Below are 23,123 nucleotides of genomic sequence, written 5' to 3' on the forward strand. Positions count from 1 at the left end.
ACAAACAGTCCATAACTTAAATACTATAACTGACATTGAGCATTGTCTCTGACGGCAGTGTAATTATTCTGAATGTCTGGGGCTTATCCAAAATCAGAGTAGTGAATTAAGTTACACGTCCAGCCCAGATCTGCTCTAGTACAGTCTTGCTTAGGTGGGCTGATAGCGATCTTGCTTATGTTGGTTAATTCAGTTGACTTCAATGCAGTTGAATCCTTACTTGCACCTGCATAATTGGGCTCAGATAACAGGTTTGGTGAGGTGACCTGGTAGAGGAACAAAAACAGAATTTGGACTTCGGTTTCTTTTCCTTGCTAAGCATGCTTTCACTTTTTTTTTTTTGCACAGTATGCCTAGAAACAAAGTCCTGCTGCTCAATACAATTGATCATCTGTTAAACAGATGAGCCACAAACCTCAGTTTTATTTTTGCAAACGTTGTGAAGGCTTAATAATAAAAAGAGAGAGAGAACTTAGTCTGTTGCTACATTACTGTGCCAGGAAATAATCCTTCTTCCCTGACCAGTTCCTCGGCTGTTCCAGCCATAGCATGGTGTAGTTTTATTTTTTTAACAATGGTTTTATTTAGATTATCCTTCTAACTAATGGTTTTGGCACGCTTTAAAAAGACACTTGAGGAAGAGGATCTTATAGCAGTGTTCCGATCTGGGCTAAACTTATAGGCTGCAAGTATTGTTATATTTTTAAATTTAATTAGAGATTCTTCATTTGTGCCACAGTAAAAACCATCCTCGGAGCATGATGAGTTTGCAAGCAGTTATCCGAAAGGCTGAAGCTTTGTCAAAGGATGCAGTCTTCTGTTTGCTGGAGCTGTTTCAGATTATTCTGTGCATTTCTGGTCGGAAAGAGATTCCATGTTGCTTCCAATTAACAAGAAAGCTTTTCTTATGAACTTTGATTTCAGTTGGCTGCCACTTCACTGGGAATTTCGATTGTAATATTTCAATGCCCCTTTGTGTTAGGTCTTCTGCTATCTTTGCTTAACTTTTGTATTCTGGACCTTTATTTTTGCAGGTAAAGACAAGTCTTGCTGCTTCAGTGTGTACAACAATAGTACTATTGCTTTGGGGGTGGGGATTGCAGCCTTTCTTTTTCTTTTTATGCAATTTTTATGTTTTAGATAGACTTCTGTATCAAAAGTTAAGGAATAAGCACCATGCTATAACTTTGGGGAACACTTCTTTAAATCCGTTAAAAAATTGGTAAGTAACATGTGAGGATGTTGGGATGGAAATCACATTTATTGTGATTATATTAACCTTTTCATTTTGCTGAGTGAGGGAGGGTGACTTGAAAAGACAGGTCTAGATACAAAGAGGAGCCCAGTAATTCCTAAACTTGCAACACTTAATGTTAGACTCTGTTCTGTTCTTAAAAGAAAGACCTCGGACAAGTACAAACACAGTTACTCCCACAGTTGGACTTCTGCAAGTCCCAGTCCAGCAAAGAGGAGCGTGCTTAGTTTTAATACCAGAAACAGTAAAAAATAGCATTCTCTAGCAAAACTGGGAACATGCAGTTACTCCCAGGAGTGGTGCTTGGCTCCACAGGCGCTGCACTCTAACCCACAGTTCTCGTCAGGCCAGTTTTGAGACTGAAGCTTTGTATAAACAGTTGCACTCCTGCACTTTGGCTATGATGGTTGTATCCTTAAGTAGTTTTTAAAAAAAACTTTGAATAATTCTTTATTTATTTCTCATTTCTAATATGACATAGCTACTATAACTTTGTTAGATTTTAAATATGATGAAAATTATATAACTGGATATCTGATCACAAATTGGTTTTAAAGTGAAGACTTTTTAGAAGATAGGGTTGGTTTTTTTTGGTTTTGCCTGTTTTAATTGGGGCTTTTATTTGTTTTGTGATTTTTTTTTTTTTTTCCTGATATTAAAATGAAGTGCTGCTAACAGGGAAAAAGCTTCAGTCAGCTTGGAAGAGGTTACTAAAAGAAAAATGCTTCACCTTAAAAACTAATAAAATTATTGGAGCTGGTACACTCCTCATTATGTTGGTTTGGTAATGCTCTATAGCGTTGATAGCATTTGAGTTGTTTGGTGCCGCTGATCTCGCATTTTTGTCCTACCAGTCGTGTTTACAGACAAGGAATAAGTATTATAAAAGAGAAGCTAAAGCAGGGCAAGCTTGTGACAGCGCTGTATTTATTTGTATAGTTCAGAGTTTATTTTGAGGACGCGTAGTTCACACACTTCCATCAGTGAAATGTTAAAAGTACAGAATGACTTCAGAGTTTTAAAGAGTTTTAAGTACAACAGTGGTGGTGAAGCCAGAGAAAGTCTTTTTTTCCTTTATGTTTAGAGAATATTACTTCTGCAGCTGGTGTTGAGTTGCTGAAGTGAGACTGAGCAGGCTTGAAAATTTGTTTTTGAAATACTAAATAAAAAAACCTGCCACTAAGTTGCATCCAGGCAATACACGCTGCTAAGGCAGCAACTTGCCTATTAGTTGTCTCAGCTGATCAGCCTGACAAACTCAGAGCCTTTGTCCCACTTGCCCAACACTTCATAAACTCATTCTGGTTGTTTAGTGTCAAATTGGCTACACTGACTTTGCTGTATTGGTAGTTCTTTAGTTTGTTTAGTATGTCTGTTGTAGAGTTAATTACTTGAATGGACTTCCTTATATGTTTTCTTTACTTTGAGTTTGCATTGGTCCAGGAGCTTGAATGTGGTCAGACACCTCTGCTGAGTCTGGGTAGTAACTTCTTAACGTGTGCCAACTTGGTTGCCTGTGTCTGTTCCTACTCTCTGCAGCTGTATGGCGTTCTGCTCTGCAAATGAATGATGTGAGACATCCTTGAGCAGGAGGGTAACTACTGACAAGCAGCAAATTCAATGTGAGCAGGACTTCTATAAACCTTTATGGATGCGTGTGAACGAGGCACCACTGTGCTCAGTGTGAGCAGCTGTTAGTAATTTGAAGAAATGTTCATAAACAATGTCAGTCCTGAGAGGGCTGGTCTACCCCTAAAAACTTCTGAAGAGCCAGATTTCTTGGAATGAATCAATCTGCACTGAATGGCTGACTAAAAAAGGGCAAGTGAAACAGCTCCTCCATACTAGATTATTACTGTTAACTTTGCTCTACTAGAAAAACAGGACTTATGGTTTCCGTGGTACGCAGAGGTGCACTTGAAGATACCCAAACAGTAGTCTGTTCGTAGCCTGTATGGGTATCTGGAGTGCACACCATGGGTTAAAGTGGAGGCTTCTCTCTACCTCTTTCTCAAGATTCAGACAGGAAGAAGTCTGTATTATATTAACCACTTTGGTTAATAAATAAGTGCGCGCTGTAAATCATGTGAAATTGATTTCAAAACTGTGTGAAGTACTACTGTGTTATGAATTGTCTGGTACTGTTTAAAAATTACTTAGTCATGGTGTTGTCAAAACTGTGACCTTTTTGTGGCTATATGCTCTTTTCTGTATATTTGCCCAACGGTTTTTCCTATTTCCTGAATGGAAATTTTTTTCTTTGAGAGAAAATGAGTTAATTCTTTACTGCTTACAGCCTGCCTCTCAATGCGTACAGGTTCAAAGTGCAAAGCCAAGGTAATTGCTAGAAGTGAGTTTGCAAGTGTTAAGATACTTTTGCATTTATCTTTGCATGTCAGAGAAATGCCTGAAATGGGAAAGAAATGTAGATTTTTCTTTCATGCGTGTGCTAATTCAAGTCTAGCCCAATCTGTAACTGCTCAACTACAGTGGGTTTTGAGGCTTCTTCAGGTAACTTTGAAATATGAGCTGGTATCTACAGAGAACCAGAGTCCTAGCCAGCATACAGCTTTAAGCATGCGCTTTTTCAGAAGAAATTCTTGAGCTATTTTGCTTGAGAAAATTATGTGGGAAATAACTAAACTTGCATTGGATGATAAGAAATACACTGAACGTATGTTCCCAAACCTCAATTTTAGGAATCTTATCAATTTCTTGAAGGTTTGCGTTCAGACAGAATTCTGAGTTTGGTGGGTCAAGGAAGGAAGAAAATAATTTTCTTATCTTCGGGAGCACTTTCCTCACTGGTAAAATTACTAAGAGTCAGATTGCTGTCTTGCTAATGTAATTTCTCTAGGATTAGTGACATGGCTTAACATCATTGAAAATGCAAGGGCAGTCCATGAAACTACCAGCTGAATGCTTTAATGCTGCCTAGCAATGGGTGCACGCTTTGACTATTGCTGGAAAGGTGCTCTGCCACGGTGACTGTCAGTATCCCTGTACTCTACCAATTCAAAATTACTTTTCATCTTCATATGCTAGATTTTTGTCTGATTTTTCTTTCCTTAGTGACATACTCTGAGAGGACAAAGAGCAATCCAGATTCTGGAGAGCATGGTTATTTTAAAAAAACAATCATGCCACTATCTTGGTACAAAAATACATTTTGGTGTTTTTCAAAAATGTATCTTGTATGACCCACAGGCTTGAAAATATTTTTCCATCAGAGTTCTGGTTGTAATGGAAGACTGTAATAACTTAAGAGTTGTCATATTCGGCTAGATACCTTCTCTTATTTGAACGTAACATTCTTCTGTATACATAGCAACTTGAAAACTTGAAATTAATGATGCCTTGAAAACTTCCAACAATAAGTCAAATGTTAAACATAACGATTTCCTTAGCTCTTAATTGAAAGTGAACCACATGGTAAGAGCAAAGTCCCTCGGGTCCCTGTAGAAGTAGTACATCTCCATCTCCATGGTTGAGGTATTCTATCCTTGGCTTTTTTTGATGAGGATGTATTTGGCACAATAACGCCAAATGTTGTATGTGACAAGAGCCAAGAGTACCTACCAGCTCTCTCCTTCTACCTGTAAACAAGAAACTGGATTCCTGTCTCAACCAAGGAGTAAAATTTAGGAATGGCATCCCTAGCACTGAGTTCTCACTGCTCTTTGGGAATGACCTTTTTGTTGTTAGGTGTTAGGACCTGCATAGAGGTAAAGGAAAAGTGCAACTGCCTGTTTATTTTCATAAGCAGCACACCTCTTATCTGAGTTGGGTTGGAAGTGTAGGAAGTAAAGTATAGCTCCTCTCTAGCATTGCTCATGAGATTGTAAAGGAAAGAAAAAGGTACTGAATAGCATGAGATTTTTTTTTTTCTCTGAGCAGTAACAAACTAGGAACAGGTAGGTGATCTAACATGAGGAGGTGGAGGAGATATGTGAACTTTGTCCTGTTTGAATTGCTGGCTGTAGGAGGCGGTTAACATGGGAACTTAAGTGTGCAAAAAGTTAGTTTTGTGTTTATGTATAAATACAAGTTTTATTAGCATAAAAGCTGTTTCACCTTACTCATTAAGAGACAGCTTTTAATATATCTGGAGATATTTCAACATACCTTGATTGCATATGCAAAGTAATCGATTCTTGTTCTCTTGGGTTGTTGCCTAAAGTAGCCTTTGTCTGTACCCGAGCTCATAAAACACTATTTAAAATATTCCTAAAAAGACATCCTTGAATGTCAGAAATACAGGAAACTGGGGTGCCGAACCAGCCATTTATGTATGGGACTGTAATGTATCCTATCAGGCCACTATAAAAACGTGACACTTGGCTTGCAGAGAGTAGGCAGACCTCTGACAGCTGTCCAGAGGTATGTAGGTCATATGCTTTTGTATGTAAATACTGGAGATGATACGTTTAGAAAGGGCCAGGTTTTGTACCTTATATAAAGACTGTCCAAAGTTTGAAGTTGTGAGGAGGAGGAGTATATTAAGATGGTACGTCTGTTAGCAGTGACTTACAGAATATTCAGATATGAACTACAGACTCGGGATGTTCACATGCAGAGGTGAGGAGAGCAGTGTGGAGGTTATCCAGCACTTTTTTTACTGGAATTGCAGATGAACTACAGTCAATGGTGAGTGTCAAGAGTGTAATAACACTGTGGTGAGGAATTCGGGATAAAGCAGAGGGAAACTCTGTTGGTTAAACTTGGCTTTTGTGCTTCTTGACCTCTTTGAGTGAAAAGGTGCTTGCCTTATTTTAAGATATCAATTTGTGTGATGTGGGAGTTGAATAGAAACTGTACTGAATAGTTTTTAAACTTTGTCCCTCTTAAGATCTTTTTTTTTTTCATAGAGTGTGAGTGTGGGGAGCCAGCCTGTTATAGCTGAATTTCTATAACTGAATACTTTTTCTGTCTTTTTTTGCTAATCTATGCAAAATGTTTTTCATCACTGAAAGTGAGGCAAAGATGTGTTAATACTTCTAGTGACCGTCTGTCTTAACTTTCTCTTTCATTTCTCCATGGTCAAATGATCTAGCTTTGTGGGAATGAAAACTTTCAGGTAATGCAGGTTCAGCTAGTTCTGCTAGAAGGTACCTTAAGTTTTGCAAGCAGGAAAACTACGTCTTGGAAGTTCATTCAAATTGGGCCTCCCTTTCTTTGTTTAGGGGAAAACCATAATACCTGAATCTCAGTGAATCCGAGTTCTGATATTCAAAGAACGCAGAACTACAGCTAAAAAGTTATTTGAGGAAGTGCTTGTGCATAGCCTAGGTTAATTGAACTTGCAGATAGAGTATTTGGCTTGCAGAGTTTTCAAGAGTCAGAAATGTTCCTGGAGAACTTAAAAAAATCTTTCACAATAGCTGTTTCCAGGTACCTGGGAAACTCAAGTTTACTGTCTTGGAAAGAAGCCTGGTGCAACTACATCTGCGTGTTTCTGACTTAGCAGATGGCTTACATCAGTTTGACCTTTTGGGAAACGAAATGTGTTTTCTTCAGAATGATGCCTTACCTATCATCCTTTCAGTCTTGGATTTTTAGGAGTCCAGCATGTCTGATGCTTCAGGCCATTCTTGATCAGCCAGGTGAAGGACCATCTTAAGAGCAGCTCAATTCCTGAATATCTGTCTTGGGCGATGGTTGCTGTGAGTAGAGTTCTGTAGTGTCAGTGCTGAACTGCTTATTGGGACACATTTCTCTTGTGAAGCTTGTTGTAAAACACAAGGTATGCTGTGGGTCTCACCCTTTCAAGTGTTTAATCAGCCCAAACAATCTTTGGTGTGGCTACAGCAAGCTCTCTGCAGTAATGTGTGCCAATTGTTTTATTTTAAGCAAATGTTGAATCAGTCAGAGGAGGGCTGTGAACAAACATGAAGCTCCAGACTGGTCTGAAAGACTGCCTGTCATCTGCAGTTCTCCAGCATTCGGTACGCCTTTCCTATTTCCTGAGGGAATGCATGTCTTGAGAGGCCATTTCATACTTAAAGCTCCCAGTCTCTTGTAATAATAGCTCAAGATCTGGGAAGCCAACTCCTGCTTTGAGCAGGAGGTTGGACTAAATGAACTGAACTGTCCTGTGAAGTCCCTTATGAGGAAAGGAGTTGATTCAGCTTCTTAGAAACACGTAAGCACATAAAAGTCAGTAGTCCTGCTGTGCTGTAGATATTTCTTTATTCCTGCCTGAAATTCCTTCAGCTCATAGTAAGGTTAACTATGAAATATGTCCTCAGTGTAAGGATCAGGAATCTTGCAGGCACTTTTCTTAATGGGGTCTCTCCCCTATAGGAAGCTGAAAGTACCAAGTTGGTAGAGTGCTAAAAGCCACGTGTGTGTACTAAAGCAGAGATCAGACTGAAGACAGAGGGAAAATTGTTTTTCAGTCTGCAGGGTGGGATATGCATTGGTGGTAATATGCTGTCCTTGAGTAGGAGAAGGGTTTCCCTGGTGTACCTGAAGAGCAGGCACACAAAGACATAAGGGTGGAATAAGGCTTCGTAAGAAATGCTCGTTCGCCTGATGGCGAATGATGACTCGTGTGTTGGGAAATGTCTCTCTGTAGCGTGATGATTTGTTGCCTCTCTGTAACTAGGCTACTGCAGCTTCAGTGCTAAATTGCTCCACAGTTGCCTGAGGATCACCATGGTTGTTGGATGACAGGCATTTTAGAGTTGGCAAATCTCTTTGAAGGAGAATTTGCTGTGCCTTAAGAACTTGAGATTCTACTTAGATCTCTTTTACTCGGCTGTCCTGCAAATCTAATTAGCCTCTCCCACCCCTTCCAGAAGTGGTCAGTGTGGAAGAGTTCATGAAGTACCATCTACCGTTCATGTTGCAGCAACTTGAGATGCAGCAAAAGCGTTCTCTGAAAGCGGTAGCTATAACAATGGACCTTTGTCTGCTCGGCCCTTACAAGAATTTTCTTCTTGCCACAAAGCACCACACAGTAGTGTAGGGGATTAGGTCATTTCCTTCCCTCCTCCTCTTCCTGCAGATTATTTGATTAACATTTCTATTGTGTACTCTAATTAGCATGTTCTTGGCTTCAGGCTGCTTTCCCCCATAATCTCCTTAAAACACTGTAGTATGACTTTATTAACTGTATAACATGGGAACTCCTTGCACAGAGATTACGTGTGACATAACACAATGAAAGATTAATGGGGCTGGTAAGTCAGTAATCTTCCCTCCTTTCTTCTTCCCCCGTGCACCTGGGATTAGACTTCTGGGAACCCCCTAACAGTGTTCACACTTTACAATGCGTGAAATATTTGTCTTTTTTGGGTATCATTGGCTTTGATCAGAGTTCAGCCACTGACTTCGTGGGAAACAGAGTTAAGGTGGTGTATAGTGCACGATCAGCCTTCAGTATTGAGTGTACAAATATACTTCCCCTTGGGTCCCTTACGGAGCCTATTCTCCCATGTTTTTGCTCTATTTCTCAGCGTTTCCTTCGGTCTCCTTTCCGCTGTACCCTGTGTGCAGCAATTTCAAGCACTTATCCTGTGTGGGGTTTTTATTACACTCCCTTCCTGTTTTGTTAAATAAAATTATTAACAGACATGCTTAAAATGTCCATCTTGAAGTTTAGCAGTAATACACTGATCAGGTTAAGTCTCGGGTGAAGAGTTTGCCGCTCAGACTTCTTGTCTGTCTGCATGCTATGGGACATAGCATTGCCCTTTGCCTGTATCTGCGAGACTCTCTTTTTAACTGATACAACTAGAAGTGCGTTCCTCTTCAAAGCTCATTTTGAATGTCATGTGAAATCACATAATTACATCAAACTGTACAGGATCTGCTCATGAGTCAGAAGAACATGACGATACAGCCCTTTACTTCTTTAACAACTTCAAGGAAAGAACCTCCCCTGCAGTTAAGCATCACTTCATGAAATTGGCAGTGATATCTTGGGCTACAGATTCCATTGTTTCAGTCTGGCATGGTCGGCAGCATCTCTGCTCCGGGGAACGTCAGGTAGCTTGCCTAGCGAGAGCACGCTTGAGGCATTTGCTTCCAGTCCTCAAGGCAGAGTATGGTTCTTGTTTGGAGTGGAAATCATTAAACCCTCCTCTTAATAAAAGTGAGGCGCAATGTTGACACAGGAACAGATGAGTAGAGCATGGCTGTGAGTAAACACAGGCAGGGAAACAAAGCGGTTCAAACTCTGTAGGGTGAGGTTCGTCGGCAGCCACATAGCAGTGCGGCTAGGGGCAAAATAAACCCAAAACCACCTTATTTTAAGATGGTCCCTGATTAGCTATGAAAAGGGGGTTACGTGGTGCATTCACATGATAGCAGAAGGCTGCGCTCCAGAGTACTGTGGGTCACTAGTATGAAGGCAAGTGGGATGTAGAGATAAGAAATGTTATCAGTGGCAGGCTGGGTTGGGCAGTAGAAGGCATATCCACCTGCGCTTGCTCACTCTGTTACTTCTTATGTGTATGCAACGTAAAGTAATGCACAGGCTTGTTAACCTACTGGACTCTGACAGTGGCATCTGTAAAATGAGAAGATAAAGGAGCTCTAGAAGCAAATTAGTCCTAAGTTCTGCTTTTCAGGGTGAATGCTTTTGAAACAGTGTAACTCGAGTGTTACAGCTTGTGTGAGAAAAGTAATGCCACCTGGAAGTGGTCATACCAATGTAACTTATCACTACAGTTAAATACCTGGATACAGAGCACCTTTTGTACTCTGGTTGCCATATCTGTGTGTTAAGTGATACTAATACAGTCTTGATGATGGTGTTTTTTAAAAACAAAAAACCAACTCTTAGCCCTGATTTAAAAAGTATTAAAGCTGCTGACCTAGTATAGGCCAGGACAAAGTGTAAAATACTTGAAGGTGATGGGGGAGGTGGGATTGGGCGACTCTTCCACCACAGTGAATGGTGCCATTTTCAGATTCCGCTAGTTACCAGTGGAAAAGCTAGGTGCCCGTGCCAGTAGAGTGAGGCCACTGATTTTTGGCAGGGAGGAAGGCTCAACTTTAATCTAAAGATGTGGCTTGATGAGTCTCTGGCTTTACTGATGAGATTGATTCAGAAGGTTCTTATCCCCTCACGTGTATTGGTATCGTGGGTTTACAGAATAAACCCACAAACAGATTATCGAAGTGATCTGGGTTGAAATAGTTGGGGGTTGTGTTTTGGTTTTTCCCTGAGCTGTTTATCAGTTTAGTAATCTGGACAGTTGTGATAATGACTGTACCATCTCAGATCAGTATTCAGTAGCATGTCCTTTTTGGTGGCCAGAAGAAGAGTGGGAAGAAGGGAGCACCTGTACATCGATGTTCCTCTAAGCACTTCTCAGTGCTTAGAACTTCAGCAGTTCTGGCTCAATGACTTCTGTGGAGCAAAGTGGTATCTTTGTGCTTAGTAATCTATGATAGGAGAAAAAAATGATAGGAGAAAAAAAAAAGTGTCTTTGAGCCTATGTACAGTTTTGTTATCCAGAATATCTTATGGCAAGGTGTTCTGCAGTTGAGTTTTTCAGGTAGGTGACAAGATCCTGTAACAGGACAGCCTTACAGTATTACTTGGGAGAAGGTTGGCTGTGGAGCACAGGTCAAGGAGAGAGAACACAGGTATGCATTCACCTTGTTCTCAGCAGTGAAGCTGACACGTGGAGTTGCAACTCGTGCAGTGTTATGGCATTATGAAGAAAAAGTGTGTTCGACAGTGCTTAAGTTTGAGTGCTGCCGAGTGATGCACCTGCCCTTCCCACCTTTGGTTCTACTGGTATAACTGCACAGCCATGCCGTGAACTGGGAAACGGATCCAGCTGAAAAACAGATGAGTGGGTAAACCAGCTTTTAGAAACATGGACAGATCAGGGAAACCAGTCCATGAAGTTGTGCTTGCAAAATTGAGGTGGCAAACTAAGGAGCAGCAGAAACCAGGACAATAGTCACCTGTAGAACTTGGAGATGTCAAATGTCAACCTGAGTACACATCGCTTGAGCCAGGGTAACCATGCACACCTTCTTGGCCCACTACAACTGTGATGTAAAACTTGATGTAAAGATTAAGCTGCTGTGTTGTATCATGCTTGCAGCAACCTCGGAGTATTTGCATGATCAATTCTAAGAGGCGGTAACTTGGAAGCTGTGGGAACTTGATCATCATTTTATGGCTCAGACATTTAAATGATCCCACCCACTGGCTCGATGCAGTGACTTCGATGTTAGTGGAATAAGAAATGAGCTCAGAGCCAGGTCTGACATGTGCAGATTTGCCTTTCTAAACGTGCATCCTACAGGAAGGAGCTGTTACAGCATCCCTGGTCATGGGAGTCCAGTGTACACAGGTGGTGTCTGCAGGTGTGTCATGTGTCCAATTCTATAGCATTAGTGAAAATGAGGGTAGCAATGCCTGAAGAGTTTCTGCTGGTTTAATTCTTAGTGTATAAAGAAATCACTTTTTGTGTGGGAGGTGAGGAAAGCTAGCTGGGCTAATAAGTGATGATTTTTTTTAAAAAAAAAAAAAAGAAAGAAGGTATAGCATGCATGGGTACAGTTATGTAAGAGAAGCAGAGAAGGAAATACATCATCGTTTCTCCAAGAACCTCATCCACAGTGCTGCCGGGGAATTGGGCTGCAGATCGTTCTCAACACACCCTCTGCTTCCTTTTTTCCTTTTTGGGGCCAGAGAATGGATGAATTTATGGAGTGGCGAGCAGGATGCAGGCTCTGCCTCCAGCCAATGGTGCGTGGCGCGGTGGTGTTTACCTAGCTTACGCAAGGCAGAGCCAGCCCCTCTTCAGTCAGAAGGCACTACCCACGGCTTAAGTAAAAGCACACAGAGCAGAGGCACTCGGTCTGGCAGTTGCTGGGGCTTTAAAGGATTTCAGCTGGTTTTAAACAAGATTGAAGAGGTGGATTTTTTTGTTCTCTACTGTGCAGAAATACTGAAAGGACAAAAAGATACTGGTAAGTCCTCTGCATGCCATCGCTTTTTCCTTCTAGTGTTGCATTGTTTCAGTCTCTCTTCTAAAAGCCTCCTCAGTTGCAGTGTTTTTCAGTGAGAAGTTGAAAAGTAGTTCAGTGATGGGGTTGAAAGGAAATGTGAGAACAGGCAGTGTGTCTGCAGGCTGCCCTTCCGCCTAAAATAGGAAGAGACATTCAAAGTGCATAGTATAATAAACGTTTGTTGTTCTTAAGAAGTGTCAGTCGCTTCTCATTTTTAGGGTGCAGAGCAAGATGCCTTGAAACTGTGAGTGTTATCTAATAAAATCATATGGGGAATTTCTCATAGACCTGTTAAATATTTGTGTTGTCTAAACCAAAAAAAAGGGCTTCAAATGTAATTGTAACTCCTATTTTTGCAAGATTATATAGTATGCTATGTGAAAAAGGCTTTAGAGTAATACAAACACCTATTTAGCTGATATTTTGGTACATAAACTGCCGCATCAGGATGTCAGAGGCTCATAAAAAGCAAAATGGTAATGTTCAGATCTGTAGAACAAGAAGTCATTGTGGTTTTCTGCCAGCACAAGGTCCTTGGCTGTGTGTTCTAGTTGAGGTGCATCTGACAGTAGATTTCCCTGGGCTCAGTTATCAAAGCATAAAAAGCTCTGTCTATGTGCATAACGGCCCTTTTAAAAATAAAATGCCTCTGTTTTGTTATAAACTCTTAATCTGTATATGGAAGTTGTGTTTCTGTCACTGACTTGCAATGGAGGTTGGGACTGCTTATTTTTACGGTAATACTGTGTAATTTATCTGAAGGCAGTAAAGAGGATCATTTTAAAGAATCCTGACTGCAAAGTTCTCTGCATCAGAACCGTACTTTTGCCACATTGTACCAGTATTTTACAAATCTTTTTGTTTTCGTGCTTCTACTTTCACAAGGCACTCAAATAGGTAGGGTATGAATAGGTAGTGCTATGGCTAGTGAACATATAACGTTGTCCTATCCTGTTCTATGGTTTTTGGCTTCAAAAGTGAAAGCAAAACTATCCCTTTTTGACAAAACATACAGAGTTTGTAGTAACAGCCAAAGTGCAAGTACAGCCAAAAGCTCATGTAGAAAGCTGCAGATTATTAATCTGAAGTATCTTGTGTGAGTAACTTTCACAGGTAGCTCAGCTGATGGAGCAAGTGCAACCTGTAGTGTCTGGCCCTCGTGCTGCAGGGGCGGCCAGCGGAGGAGCTTTGCCTTGCACGAGGTTGTGTGCTTCGTCACTGGTATATCCGAAAGCTGACGTGTGGAGGACGTGGGTGGTGAGGGGGTGTAGACCGCGTGTACATGTAGTAGTTTAACTGAAGAACTTTTTCTCAGCTAATTAAGGTTACAGATAAAATTGCGGTGACAGCTTTAAAATAGACACCTTGTGCTAAAAGACAAATGTTTTCAGCTTCCCACGCGCAGTCTGAATTACATCATTTATAACCTGTAGGAGGCTATCGTGGTTTCCTCAGGGGAGGAGCAGCTGTTACTTTTTGTAACTGAAAAAAATGCTGGATTTATTTTTTGTTTTCCAGGGGAATATTTTCAGAATTGATTTTTGTCGATCCGTTAGAGCGGATCGTTAGCAGTTACATCAGTCTTCCAGGTTTAATACGCCCGGCTGTGTTCTCTTCCCATGGATGACAGTTCAGAATGACAGGACTGAAGTTAGCAGAGGTCTGATTGAAGTCAGGCCCCTGTGCTTAGATGGTTCTTTCAGTCTTCTGAACAGGAATGCTATTTTTGAGTACTGTCATAAAGTACAGGTTTTCATATAGGTGCCTATAATAGAAGTCTTGTTCTGAAACACTTCATGTGTTCATTGAATAAGGATGCTTATCCTCACAGCACTGTCCTAACTTTCCTAAAATTGCTGAGAACTGCTCAGGCTTGCTTTGAAACAGAACTGGAAGCAGAACAGTGGATGCCAACCTGACTAAAACTGCTGTTTCTTAGACTGGAAAAAGTTAGCTATAGCCTTGGTGCAAAGCAGTAGGTTTGCTCTTATGTATCAAGTTAATGGCCCTTTGCAAGTGTTTATAGGCAACGTGCTTTTTTTTTTTTTGTGCTGTGACTCTTGCATGACTCGTTTCCAGAATGACCAGCCTACTAATGGTAGATGTCCGTGGGTAAAAAGATGCTTTCATTCTATTTATGAGGATGAAAAACCCCTCTATTGAGATTTTACAGATGTTCTTAAGGCAGAGCAGCAGATAGTTGTTTGCATTGTTTTATGCTTGGTATCCTGTGCAGGAGAGACTGCTTGCTCATTTCAGAGCTTGGCCTTGTTGTCTTATTTTCAATGTTTTCATATCATAAGATGCTCTTGTGTGTATAGTGGATGACTAAGCTTGTTCAGAGGTTATAAAAGAAAAGGCGAAGAGTATAGACTAAGGAAAGAATAAGCCATACAAAAGCAAAAGGCTGGACTGATTTTTCCGTACTCCCAAGGCTGCTTTTTTTTTTTTTTTAGGTGCTGAACAAACTCCCTTTTCTAGAAAGGAGAAAATTAATTATCCTTCCTTAGAAAGGTAAAGTAGGACTACTGATCTAAAGTGACAGTGCAATTTGAATACGTAACAGCTGCATCGCTATCCCTTTCCTGTGTATCTGTAGTGAAGGATGAAAGCTGTAGACAGACTCTGGCTAATCTCGAAAGTGGGATATGAAACCTGTTGAACTTAAAGTTCCAGGTATGTGTGTGAAGGAAGGGTGAGCTTGTTTTTTAAACTGGAAACTGGGAGAAGTGTGAAAACTATGGTTGGTAAACACATACTCTTCTGCATGCTCTTCTACCCAGATGATTGCCACAGTAAAAATTATTTTAATAAAGCTTCCCAAAAGATTGCTAGGAAAAACAGTTAAAGAATAACTTTCCAGTGGTGATTTAACCATCATGTAGAAGAAAGTGATTTCTCAATCTTTGTCTCAGCTTTCAGAAACGTAGTGATGCAAGGAGCTGATTCCTTGTTGCTCACACCAGGGTAGATCAGCAGTAACATCATTGATATTGTTTGTGAAATCTGGCAATCTGGAATTGATGGGGACTTGTAATCAAACAAGAAGGCAGTCTGCTGTGAGTTACTTTTGTGTTTTTTTACTTCTCTCTCATTACTTACTGCCTCTTCCTTCTTCCATGCTTGCAAATATCTTCATCTTGCGAGACTAGTATTCTGCACGGATCCTTTGTGTCTCATAGTGACTTTACCTTGACATTCTGGTCCTTTAAATCTGGAAGTCAAGATTTTGCCTTTGAAGGGATGAGACATAACTGTAGAAGAGAATATGCAGCACTGAATTACTGAGCGTGCGCTCAGAGGAGTTTGGTTTCTGATCTTGCAGCCAGCCGCAAGATTGCCTAGTGGAAATTGGAGTGCTTAAGAGCTTAAATGTATAAATGGATGTTGGGAAACTTGGGTCCTGCTTGTGTTTTGTCAGGTAACTGCACAGTTCTTTGTTTGAAGAGCAGTATGGGGTTTTAAATTCAGATAAAGCTACAGAGAGATACGTAAATCTCAGGAGGATAAAATTTTGTTTCATTGGTAATGGAGTTGCTCATAACTTATGTCTAACTGATCAAAAGAGCACCTAAGGTGCATATTTCAGTTGCTTGATAAAATTGTGTTGGGCTTCCTAAAATTAATCGTATTCCTAGAAAATTTAGGTTGGGAGGTTGTCTGGTCCAGTCCCTGCTACATGCAGCTGAGGTTTGAATATCTCAGAGGAGATCCCACAACCTCTCTGGATTGTTTTTTTCCCTAATAGCTAATCAGGATTTGCTGTGTTGCAGCTTGTTCGTTGCCTCTTGTCCTGTCGCTGCATACCCGTGAGAAGGGCTGGATTATGTTTTGTCCATATCCCCCCGTTTTAATACAGAATTGCTGAGGTATGAGAATTGCAAGGATAGTAAATGGAGAACTACAAATAGCAAATTGTATAAAAAGAAAAACATTAGTAGACAAGCTGGTTTGTGCTTTATTTCTAAAAGCCAAAAAAACTTCAAACCTTAGAATACGTAGATATAGAACATGAAGAAGGTAATATTATAAAAATGGAAAAAAATCCAATTTTTGCATCTGAATCAGTGTATTTTTGTTTTAATGTACTCATTGACAGAGGACTTCTTTTTATACTGTGAAAGTGTTTTTTTTAATGCAGTATTTTAGAAAAGGGCTAGTCTGGCACTAGCTACAGTTGCTAGCAGCCTATAATGCTGGCTCTGTGTTTAGAAAATGATGGTAATTTATTACAAAGAGACTTTTATTCTGATATATTTAGCTCACAGCCGAGTGTTTAATGAATCTCTGCTTGGGCTCATTGAATTTATGTCCTCCCCTCCCCCTGTCCCATTTTAACCATTAAGATCCCGCTATTCTTGCTGTAGTTCCAAAAGCTGTACTTAGTCTACCAAATAGCAAACTTATTCACAAGGTGCTGTGCCTCAGTGCAAACAAGATCTGAAGACTTTCTGTAGAAGCCATCAGACTAGTCGTGTATGAGTCTCATGATCAGAAAAGGCAGCTGAATGATTGAGGATGACTGGTAAGCTAAAGCTGATCGTTCAAAACCAACCAAAATTCATTATATCTCTAGGTCCCCCGCTGAAAATGGCATGTTCAGTGGAAATGGGCAGACTCCTAAACTCTTCATCTACTCTGAAGCATGGTTTGCTAGGTCTTCTCAGAGAACAGTCTGCTTCCAGATTCAGAGGCTAGTGTTTGAACGTGACAGGAGACAGTACAGTGATACAGCTTTTCCTTCTACTTGAATGCAGTCAGAAATCTGTTGCTTGCTTTCTGCCATAGCAATCTCTGCCTTCTGTGACTCAAGTAAATATTGAACAAGAAGGCATGTAAGAAACTGGATGTCCATTCCTAAAACAAATTTAAAATACTTTTTCAGTTTAGATACCATCTCCTTCCAGTCCCTCAAAACAGTTGCACATGACAGTATTGTGCAAGTTACCTTCCGTGAGCTTTCTCCTGACTCCAGAGGCACCAGTGTTAAGAACAAAAATGTATTACTTGGTCATGAGTTCTTCCTGTTCCAGTTTCCCATTTTTGAGACTAAAAGGCTCTAACTGGTACTCATTGTGTTTTTGTGCTAACTGCAAATAGTTGTGTTCACCTCTTACCCAATCGAGTAATGCCTTACCAGAACTGTTTTCTCCGTGTGCAAGTTGCTTTACTCACAAAATCTGTTATATTATATAATAGAGGACTGTGCACGGGTAGGGGTTTTCAGGCTTTGGTGTCTTCCTGTAGCAAAAGCAGAGATCTTGAGGTGAAAATTTGCTGCTACCAGTTCTATGATTTTGGAAGAACATAGGATGGGGTGGGATCTTATAGTTTACACCTTATTCCTCATCAGTGTGAAAGGGTCTTGGAGGAGTTTTGGAACAGTCGGTCGTTCAGAGCCTGCTTCAATAAAGCCTGCTCCACTGGTGGCCAGAGATGCTGCTGCAAAATTAATGGTCATGGTAAAAAGCTAACTTGCAGGTGTTCTGCTTGGGCAATCAGTTGCTTAGTTGTATACTGGCACTACGGGGCCAAGTTGTCTTTTTAACATATTTAATTAGACTTTCTTAATATTTTTAAGAAGTCTCTTGTAGTATTCTAGGAATAAAAACTGAACAGGTTATTTTCCAAGAGAAGGCTCATTGTATAAATTAATGAATCCTTCCTCTCAACTTGAGCATTCCCTCCTGTAAGCTCTTAAATGCTTTATCCAGCTTTAAATGATCTATAAGCCTGCTCTGTCTCAGGAGTTGGAGGTGTTATCCCCTGGCCTATTAGACTCCTCTCCAATGGGAGAACACTTGAGTTTCATTTGCAGACATCAAATTTCACTTGGACTAGTCTTCAGGACCTCATTGGAAGAATATAATGAATCTTTGTTATTTCTGGGAATGAAATGAGTCTTCCTTTTGGGTACAGTGCATCAGGCAGATCATACTGGGTGAGAAGTAGCATGTATGTTGCACTGATTTTTTTTTTTTAAGGGCTCTGAATTTTGTTTGTGCTTGAGTTGAAGTTACTGGGTTTTAGTAGCTGTGAAAGTGATGTGTGCAGCTCATAAAGGTTCTGAGACATATTGAAAAAAAATAAGTTCAAACATTCAAGCCATGCCTTTGAAAATGTAGGAACAGGCTCTTTTACTAATGGTAGCTGTAGATTGCTAACTCATGAACCTTCCTTAAGTCAAATAAGAAGTGGGTTTCCATCATATGTGCTGATCCCAAAATAAACTTCGCTGGGTCTCTTTAAATGTGAAACAAAAAAAGTTTTAAGGGGGAGCTGAGTGTTAGATGTTGGACACTTTTCCTTGTATTAAGATGTTCTAGTTAATTTCTTCCATTGCTGAAGTCTGTCCCTTGGAACTGTTGGCCCCTTTTATGGTTTATGCTCAGTTGTCTCTTAAGAGGAGGTTACTGGCCGCCTGTTCAGGTAACTCTTTAGAGTCTCCTTTAACTGTTCATGTGTAATTACTTTTAATGAGACTCAGAAGCTGACTCTGTGACTGGGAGATGCATTTTTTAGCTTTCCATGAAATTGCTCACTCGAGTGAACAGAAGTTATGCCAAACCTTTTCTTGTACTAATGGCAAAAGTTAAAGTTATTTTTAATGCTTGCCTTCCTACCTTCTCTAAGTGAATGGATTAGCTCTTTTTCAAACACCATAGTGCTGGGTGGATACTATTCAAATTTTTTTTTAACCCTGTAATAGTATTTACTAGTCCTATGCTATTTCCTAATGGGCAGTGCTATAGATTTCATAGCAGTATTTCCTCAGAGTTGTTAAATGCCATTTCAACAGACAACTGTTACGTGTTCTAGCAAAGAAATGTGAAATGCCATGGCCAAGATGAAATGAGTTGTATGTGGAGAACATTGAAGTGCAGGGGAGGGACTGCTGAGGAGATCAATATTCAAGTAGAAAATAGGTTAATCATTTGGGGACGAGATTCAAACATCAGGAGCTGTTTTTAGAAGACAATATATAAGCATCTATAATGCAAGAAGATTTTAAAATAAAGCAAAACAAGAAATGCTGAAGTTGATAGTAATACTTCATAGTGAGTCTATTTATATCCTTATATCTATATACAGATAAATACTTAATATTTATACTCACTTAAGTAGAAAGGCTTCAGAAAGGAAATGTGTCTAGAGAACCAAGTGCTGTTAAGCGCTAAGAGCTAGATAGTTTAGTATTAATGTCAATAAACCACCCCTGCGGTGTCTTCAAAGGCACATGGCTTCAGAGAATTGCTGGTGTGGTGCTCCGAGGGGGGTTGTGATGCCAGGAGGCAACAAGACCCCAGATGGCCATAGCAAACATGAAAATTGTGAACACAGTTAATGTTGTGGGGCTCCATTTATCAAATGGGACAATCTACACTCTTCTGTGTTATGACTACTGGCATGATAGGAGTTTAAGGTCACATTTTCATGTAAGTTTGCTTTAAATTCTTCATCTTAGAATTTTAAAGGCAAAACCTTAGGCCTCACCTACACCAGTAAGTAGCCTCACCATCCCAGTTAACTTACTGCTACATGTCGGTCAGCAATCTAGAAATGCTTCTGAGCAAACTGCACTGCTTTGCTCTCTCCTGTGCTGCTCTTGTGTGACAGATGGGCACCGTTGGATCAGTATAAGGCACTTTCTGCACCAGCTAAATGATGGATACCCTAAGGCTTGAATCAGGATAGCTGCCTAGTGAAAATGCACACTGCTTCCTGTGCAGCAAAAATATATCAGTGTGACTGTCGTGTAGATGGGACGCAGACACTTCACAGTAGTGTTGCGCAGATCAGGTTTATTACAACGCGCTCACCCATCTAGCAGTGGGTCAGGATACTGTTGTGATAAAGTTACACGTGTGCTAACCAGAAAGACAGTCTTCAGTTAACTTATTATTCCAAACACTGTGAAATCCACAGTACCCAGACTTGAGAGTAAAGGAGAAGAGATTTGGAAAATAATGAGAAATAAAGGAAAAAGAAAGGTTTTGATTTAGCATCTTGGTTGTGTTCTGCAGGCATCACAGCAAAAGTCTGTAGGAGAGTAAGATGCCTTTGCATGTATTTGTGTGAAGCCCTCCCAAATACGTGGGATAGCATGTAAGAAAGCATGAAGGAGCATACTAAATTTTCAGATAGTACTGTGAGCTGATTGCAGGTGGGAATCAATATATCAGTGCTGAATAAGAAATCAGTAGATTGAGATGATGAAGGTCAAGCTTCTCTGTGAAGGAGCAAAGAGGGACCGGGAGAGGGTAGAGATCAGGTCAGTAAAGGGATCTTTGTATCAGCTTCTGAATGAACATGAGCAGGGTGTCAAGCACTGCCACATCCTTTTCTCTGTTGTTAGGACATAAGATGGGGATAGATTAAATCTCCACGGTGATGTCTTTTCTGCTAATGTCTATGGTCTAGTTGAGGTAGAAGAAAATTGAGATGCAGCATTGTAGTCATGATAAAAGTTGATGACAGGATACGAGAAATGTTATGCGGGCCAAAATGTGTATTTGAACAGAAGGCAGAATGTTAACCATCAGTACTAAAAAAACGTAATAGCTGTTTGAGTTGATATGAAAACTTACTTGGAAGAACAGAGGGAATGTTCTTGTTTCTGTTAAAGGAATCCTCAAGCAGGCTAGCATCAGCTTTATTCTTTATTGAGCAAGTGCTCTGTTGGGTAGGCTTTCTCTGTAGGAAGGTCAGGGAAGGGTTGGGTAGGTCAGAGGTGTCTGGAAATGTTACTAATGAGAAGCTGTAAAAAATACTAGTGTGAACTGTTCCTCAAAACAGAAGTATGATGAAAAATTGCACTTCAAGAGACTGTTCTCATTAAGAATTATGTGGAATTCCCTCAGGAGATCTCCTTTAAATGGCTGTTTGTATCACTTCTGTCTCTGATTAAACGTGAGGGATCACATTGCACACCCCAAACTTGCATGGTAGACTTGATGTCAAATTGTCATACAACTTCCTTCCATCTGCAAATCCAGAAATTTCTTGGAAAGCGCTGAATCAGATTCTTTCCATGAAAACTTCTACCTCTCTAGCTAACGGACTGGTCGTGCTTTGTTTTTTTTCTTTAAATTTATCCCTATCTGGCTCTACTTCTTGATAGTTGAACCAAACATATTAAATGAAGCTATGTACCATTTATACTCAAGACTAGCATAAAGGAAAACAACTGTCGCTGCTTTATCAAGGCCATACTGGAACTTTCTAAATGCACTTGTGGTTTTTTGTGATCTGGTAGTTCTTCCAGGCAATTCAACCTTAATTGATGTGGTTTTATATGTACGTTTTTAGAATTATTTCAAGCAAAATCAAAATATGGAGAACACAAAATATCATACCTACTGTATCAGATAGGTGTGTGTAATTGATAGATTCGAGTCTTTTCTCTTACACTTAATTTTATCTTTGTTTTTACAGGAAATAATGAAAAAAGTGTGCCACAACTCTTGATCAGAGACCTGAAATTTGAGAAGAAGTCATTAGCTAAGCTCATGTTTTCTCCTGATCAAGAAAATCATCCATCAAAAGCACCAGTAAAATATGGTGAATTGATTGTATTAGGGTAAGTGTTTGTGTCTTGGTTGGAAGTAAGAATGAAGGTAGAATTTCAGGGTGCGCTTAAAGCAGATAAAATGCAGGTTGCTGCGAGAGATGGTCCCACAACCTCTCACTTGAACTCCCTCTTTTGCAGTGTATCTAGTGAGCATGCAACTGAATGGCGAGTTGATCAGCTTTTCTTTGGTGGCTGATCTCACGTAAGGGAGGGAGTGGAGGGAGGGCTGCCTTTTTCAGTGGCAAGCAGGCGTTATACGTAGTGTGATGCATTGGAAAATTGCACTGCAGTACACATACTTTTCTGTGACAGCGTGAGCATGGAGGTAGGGCTCTAAACAGTTGAGTAGATGTAAGTTTGTGTTTGGCTCTCATGTTCTCCCCAGGTAAGTGTTTCATGAGAAAGGCAGCCAATTTATGAAGGCTTTCCAAATTGATTCCAGGTTGTACCTAGACAGGTGACTAATGGGATAATACGGAAGGAGAGGTTTCCTAAGACTTCAAGTAAAATAAAAGGAGTTTTACAAGAACATGGTCGCTGACTCTAATATCCAAGTGCAAACAGAAGATTTTAATAAAGCAAGTTTGCTGGCTGGCTTGTTCATGTTGACATGTTCAAAGTGAGGGTCTGAGAGTTTTCTAACGGATTAAATTGGAATATCGGAGGACAGCATATCTATTTCTTATGTGTTTTTATTTCAACCAAAATTCTCTAAAATACTAGTCTCCACCAGGGTTGGTGAGTACTTAAAATCTTTCATTTGTAGTGTGAACACATCATTTGGAGATAAAGCTACAGATAGGCATATAACCCCACTTGTTTTCATGTTTGGGACCCAAGCCTCTTTTGCCTGTCGGTAGTAGCTTTGAGATTATGCTGGGTGGCATTCCTTGCCCTACAAGCTTTGTGTGCATATGCTGTAATTCTATGGGCATGTTTCAATATTGTGTTTATCAATTCTCAGATTTAAATAATGTGATTAATTGGAAATCTGTAATTATTAATACCATGCTAATTAAGAAGACTTTGTGCTTAGAATTAAAGTTTTTTGGGTCTGTGTATTGTGAGAAGCTAAGTAATACAGGAAGGTGGACTTTGTTCTTTTTCTGTGCTTTTTGATAGGTACAATGGGTCTCTCCCAAATGGAGATAGAGGAAGAAGAAAAAGTAGGTTTGCTTTATTTAAAAGGCCCAAGGCAAATGGGGTGAAACCTAGCACAGTGCACATTGCCTGTACCCCTCAAGCAGCAAAGGTAAGCTCGATTTGTCTAGTTAAGTCTTATTTCTCCTGGTGCTGTCTAAAGAATTCAGTGAA

General features: G+C 40.2%; 1 protein-coding gene across 4 annotated transcripts in view; it reads left to right on the plus strand.

Annotated features, from left to right (window-relative positions):
* PELI1 (pellino E3 ubiquitin protein ligase 1) overlaps nucleotides 1-23,123 on the plus strand; it is a 46,461-nt gene that overhangs the window by 15,318 nt on the left and 8,020 nt on the right. For 3 of the 4 annotated variants that reach the window (XM_068398506.1, XM_068398492.1, XM_068398496.1), the window contains 2 exons: nucleotides 21,674-21,818; nucleotides 22,932-23,061. In XM_068398506.1, coding sequence (XP_068254607.1) covers nucleotides 21,748-21,818; nucleotides 22,932-23,061 — 201 coding nt within the window. In that variant the 5' untranslated portion in view covers nucleotides 21,674-21,747. Of the gene's footprint in view, nucleotides 1-12,116; nucleotides 12,200-21,673; nucleotides 21,819-22,931; nucleotides 23,062-23,123 lie in introns of those variants that run through there. The other variant, XM_068398516.1, reaches the window with a different exon arrangement.

Source organism: Nyctibius grandis, chromosome 1 (genome assembly GCF_013368605.1).
Source record: "Nyctibius grandis isolate bNycGra1 chromosome 1, bNycGra1.pri, whole genome shotgun sequence".
NCBI lineage: Eukaryota > Metazoa > Chordata > Aves > Nyctibiiformes > Nyctibiidae > Nyctibius > Nyctibius grandis.